At 37.6% G+C, this 6,000-nt stretch overlaps 1 protein-coding gene across 1 annotated transcript in view; it reads right to left on the bottom strand.

The window, feature by feature from the left end:
• Positions 1 to 347: 347 nt before the first annotated feature.
• Positions 348 to 6,000, bottom strand: part of LOC131951631 (phospholipid scramblase 2-like) — a 28,614-nt gene continuing 22,961 nt past the window's right edge. The window contains exons 7-10 of the mRNA XM_059313972.1: positions 4,040 to 4,154; positions 2,451 to 2,553; positions 937 to 995; positions 348 to 635 (exon numbers count right to left, since the gene is read on the bottom strand). Of these exons, the coding sequence (XP_059169955.1) occupies positions 588 to 635; positions 937 to 995; positions 2,451 to 2,553; positions 4,040 to 4,154 (325 nt within the window). The 3' untranslated portion in view covers positions 348 to 587. The remainder of the gene's footprint in view (positions 636 to 936; positions 996 to 2,450; positions 2,554 to 4,039; positions 4,155 to 6,000) is intronic.

Genomic DNA, 6,000 nt, shown 5'->3' with positions numbered 1-6,000 from the left:
GAGTGAGGGTTACATGTATTACAGTTTTAAATTATCAGGCTGAACAAAGTAACAAAGCATTAGCAGACGTCATATATTGTACCATTTTTACATCGTTTAGTAGATCTCGAGGCCTTAACAATATGAAACTATATGAAAATTGCATCATTAGGACTTGTTGAAGCCAATACATTTCTTATCTTAGACTGTTTATATTTCAAAAACTTCAGCATAAAATCAGGTTTTAAATTTTTTTTCCACCCCCTAGGGTCAACCCCCCCCCACCCAGCTACGCCTCTGATTTTGACGTCCTTCTCGATCAAGCAGAGTTCATTTGTAAACATAACGAGCTCACATCTTTTCCTCGGTTAAAACATTTCTTTATTATTTTTTTGCTGGTAATTTACATCAATAATTGTTTATTCATTTTCTGTAACATAAGTAGAACAGCAAGACGTGTCACAGAGATGCATGCTGTGTTGTTGCAATCTGGGATGTCTGGAATGTTACATGCTGTGGTGTTGCAATCTGGGATGTTACATGCTGTGATGTTATGATGGTGTATGCTGTTGAGGTACTGGCCAAGTTGAGACATCTTCAGAAGGGAGTTACGTTGTTACTTTTTGTTTTGGTGGATCCTCGAAGAACATGAAGTCCTGAAGAACAAAGAATAAACTAAACTTTTCTAACTTTAACTCATACAAAACGAAGAATAAACTAAACTTTTCTAACTTTAACTCATGCAAAACGAAGAATAAACTAAACTTTTCTAACTTTAACGCATGCTAAACGAAGAATAAACTCAACTTTTCTAACCATCAAAAGCCTAATCTAATAAAATTATTATCCAACAAAAGCGTAACCCAACAAAAGCTAAACCTCACAAAACCCTAACCCTAACCAAAGAAAAGCCTAACAAAACCCTAACCCTAACCATAGAAAAGCCAAAACACTTACAATGAGAAAGACAGCTCCAATCAAAGTTGCCTTCGTTCTGACGTCAAGATCTATGGGGACTGTGAAGCAGATGTATAGATGAGAAATAATATAAAGTCGTAAGTCAATAGGATAAGTCAGGGGAAAAAAAGGTAGTAGGAAACAGACTTAAAGCAGGAGTCGAAGCTTGAATACAATCACAGGTACAAAGTGATGAGACAGTCACACAGGGTTAGATCACAGGTACAAAGTGATGAGACAGTCACACAGGGTTAGATCACAGGTACAAAGTGATGAGACAGTCACACAGGGTTAGGGTTAGATCACAGGTACAAAGTGATGAGACAGTCACACAGGGTTAGGGTTAGATCACAGGTACAAAGTGATGAGACAGTCACACAGGGTTAGATCACAGGTACAAAGTGATGAGACAGTCACATAGGGTTAGGGTTAGATCACAGGTACAAAGTGATGAGACAGTCACACAAGGTTAGGGTTAGATCACAGGTACAAAGTGATGAGACAGTCACACAGGGTTAGGGTTAGATCACAGGTACAAAGTGATGAGACAGTCACACAGGGTTAGATTACAGGTACAAAGTGATGAGACAGTCACACAGGGTTAGGGTTAGATCACAGGTACAAAGTGATGAGACAGTCACACAGGGTTAGATTACAGGTACAAAGTGATGAGACAGTCACACAGGGTTAGGGTTAGATCACAGGTACAAAGTGATGAGACAGTCACACAGGGTTAGATCACAGGTACAAAGTGATGAGACAGTCACACAGGGTTAGGGTTAGATTACAGGTACAAAGTGATGAGACAGTCACACAGGGTTAGATCACAGGTACAAAGTGATGAGACAGTCACACAGGGTTAGATCACAGGTACAAAGTGATGAGACAGTCACACAGGGTTAGGGTTAGATCACAGGTACAAAGTGATGAGACAGTCACACAGGGTTAGGCTTAGATCACAGGTACAAAGTGATGAGACAGTCACACAGGGTTAGATCACAGGTATAAAGTGATGAGACAGTCACACAGGGTTAGGGTTAGATCACAGGTACAAAGTGATGAGACAGTCACACAGGGTTAGATCACAGGTACAAAGTGATGAGACAGTCACACAGGGTTAGATCACATGTATAAAGTGATGAGACAGTCACACAGGGTTAGGGTTAGATCACAGGTATAAAGTGATGAGACAGTCACACAGGGTTAGGGTTAGATCACAGGTACAAAGTGATGAGACAGTCACACAGGGTTAGATTACAGGTACAAAGTGATGAGACAGTCACACAGGGTTAGGGTTAGATCACAGGTATAAAGTGATGAGACAGTCACACAGGGTTATATCACAGGTACAAAGTGATGAGACAGTCACACAGGGTTAGATCACAGGTACAAAGTGATGAGACAGTCACACAGGGTTAGATCACAGGTACAAAGTGATGAGACAATCACGCAGGACAAGAAACTGTCCATGTGACATGACCACAATGTCACCTGTCACGTGATAACCAACTCACATGTCACACCGAAAGTGTCTGCATCAGTAAATAGTTCCTGAATAATGTCACCTCGGTATTTTGATATGGCTCCAATTTTTTTGTGGTCGTGTATACTGCGGACCTAGTGCGAGGCAAGGGTTAGCGTAGGGTTAGGGTTAGTGCGGGGAAAGGGTGTGTTATAGGGCTGGTAAGTAGGTCAATAAACAGTTCTAGTGCGGGGAAAGGGTGTGTTATAGGGCTGGTAAGTAGGTCAATAAACAGTTCTAGTGCGGGGAAAGGGTGTGTTATAGGGCTGGTAAGTAGGTCAATAAACAGTTCTAGTGCGGGGAAAGGGTGTGTTATAGGGCTGGTAAGTAGGTCAATAAACAGTCCTAGTGCGGGGAAAGGGTGTGTTATAGGAAACGGATCCGTCATATTCAAAAATTCATTAAAAAGCTTTTTAATAAAAAGCTCTAAAAATGAAAAAAAAATCATGTAATAATACACCATTTTTAAATAACTATAAAAGCGTGGGTATCTTCATAAATATTAGTAAAGGTATCCAATAGATAATATAGTGACCCACGCTTTCTTTATTTTTATTTAAATAGTACTGTATCATTTTATATTTAAAGAAAATCATTTGTTCTTTCCTTTTTAGTGCTTTAGTGCATAAAGCTTGTTATTATAACGTTTCTTATGCATTTTGTTTTTCATTACTTGAAATTTTTTAATAGAATAGTTTCAAGAGTTAAAAATGGCGCACCAGATGAACATGAAAATGTATAAGGGGCTGGACAGCTATTTAATAAGCATTATTATTATTGTTTTATTACAAAAATGCGAATGTCACTTTTTGTGTTCCTGTTAAGGATTGTTGTGGTTTTTAGTTAAGTAGTCGGCTATTTTGGCGCGGGAATGATTTTGATTTTAAAATTGTTTATATTTGATTTTTGTGTCTTGTTTTTATTTTGATATTATCTATGCACACTTTGTTTTGGTGTGTGGTCCCACTTTGTTTTATGTCATGTTGTTAGTTGTTATAGTATTAGGGACTATCTTCTTGTGCGAAGTATGTGGCAGAATTTTGAATTTGGTGTTTGTTCGTGAACATCTGAGGACAAGGAGGGACATTCTGTGGGAATGTCGAGGCCTGTGTTGAAGTATTTCTGTGGTGTTTTGTTTGGTCGTATTTTGAATGTTTAGTTACCTCCAGTTTTGTCGTTAACACTTTACATTAAAACATTTTTTTCCATATAATAAATTTTATAAATTGTTAAGGTTTTTTAAATTTTAGTTTAGTTTAGACTCTGGGTTTACCACCAGTCTGGGTTTAGCCGGACTTTCACTGACCGGACGGTTTAATACATAAGCCTAGGGCCCAGTCAGGTCTTACATTTAATATTGAGGAATGATAGTAGACCCCCAAAATTTATTCGGAAAAATTTAATGAATTTATTAAAAAAAAAGTAAAATTTGATGTCATATTGCATTGTCATCGGCTCTGGACCCACGTGCAAACCAATCGGTAAGTGAGAAGTGCTCGAAATTTCGATCGGCAGTTTCAATCTATGACGGACAAAAGCACCACAGACAGACAAAAAGAAAGATAAACAGTAATGACCAACCGTAAATTCCACAGATTTACAGCAAAGTGTACACTGACAGATTGGTCCGACAATCTCACACTGAGATTGGGAGTTGTGGTCTAGGACGTAATACCTCGGCTTTATAATGGAACACCTAGATGACACAATGTCACATTTACAACACAAACTAGATGACACAATGTCACATTTACAGCACAAGCTAGATGACACAATGTCACATTTACAACACAAGCTAGATGACACAATGTCACATTTACAACACAAGCTAGATGACACAATGTCACATTTACAACACAAGCTAGATGACACAATGTCACATTTACAACACAAGCTAGATGACACAATGTCACATTTACAGCACAAGCTAGATGACACAATGTCACATTTACAACACAAGCTAGATGACACAATGTCACATTTACAACACAAGCTAGATGACACAATGTCACATTTACAACACAAACTAGATGACACAATGTCACATTTACAACACAAGCTAGATGACACAATGTCACATTTACAACACAAACTAGATGACACAATGTCACATTTACAGCACAAGCTAGATGACACAATATCACATTTACAACACAAGCTAGATGACACAATGTCACATTTACAACACAAGCTAGATGACACAATGTCACATTTACAACACAAGCTAGATGACACAATGTCACATTTACAACACAAACTAGATGACACAATGTCACATTTACAACACAAGCTAGATGACACAATGTCACATTTACAACACAAGCTAGATGACACAATGTCACATTTACAACACAAACTAGATGACACAATGTCACATTTACAACACAAGCTAGATGACACAATGTCACATTTACAACACAAGCTAGATGACACAATGTCACATTTACAACACAAACTAGATGACACAATGTCACATTTACAACACAAGCTAGATGACACAATGTCACATTTACAACACAAACTAGATGACACAATGTCACATTTACAGCACAAGCTAGATGACACAATGTCACATTTACAACACAAACTAGATGACACAATGTCACATTTACAGCACAAGCTAGATGACACAATATCACATTTACAACACAAGCTAGATGACACAATGTCACATTTACAACACAAACTAGATGACACAATGTCACATTTACAACACAAGCTAGATGACACAATGTCACATTTACAACACAAACTAGATGACACAATGTCACATTTACAACACAAGCTAGATGACACAATGTCACATTTACAACACAAGCTAGATGACACAATGTCACATTTACAACACAAGCTAGATGACACAATGTCACATTTACAACACAAACTAGATGACACAATGTCACATTTACAACACAAGCTAGATGACACAATGTCACATTTACAACACAAGCTAGATGACACAATGTCACATTTACAACACAAGCTAGATGACACAATGTCACATTTACAACACAAACTAGATGACACAATGTCACATTTACAACACAAGCTAGATGACACAATGTCACATTTACAACACAAGCTAGATGACACAATGTCACATTTACAACACAAACTAGATGACACAATGTCACATTTACAACACAAGCTAGATGACACAATGTCACATTTACAACACAAACTAGATGACACAATGTCACATTTACAGCACAAGCTAGATGACACAATGTCACATTTACAACACAAACTAGATGACACAATGTCACATTTACAGCACAAGCTAGATGACACAATATCACATTTACAACACAAGCTAGATGACACAATGTCACATTTACAACACAAACTAGATGACACAATGTCACATTTACAACACAAGCTAGATGACACAATGTCACATTTACAACACAAACTAGATGACACAATGTCACATTTACAACACAAGCTAGATGACACAATGTCACATTTACAACACAAGCTAGATGACACAATGTCACATTTACAACACAAGCTAGATGACACAATGTCACATTTACAACACA

This window comes from Physella acuta, unplaced genomic scaffold (assembly GCF_028476545.2).
Source record: "Physella acuta isolate Inbredline_101_S28 unplaced genomic scaffold, ASM2847654v3 ptg000818l, whole genome shotgun sequence".
Taxonomy (NCBI): domain Eukaryota; kingdom Metazoa; phylum Mollusca; class Gastropoda; family Physidae; genus Physella; species Physella acuta.
Note: the sequence above shows the minus strand (reverse complement) of the source record. Positions and strands in the feature narration are given on the sequence as shown.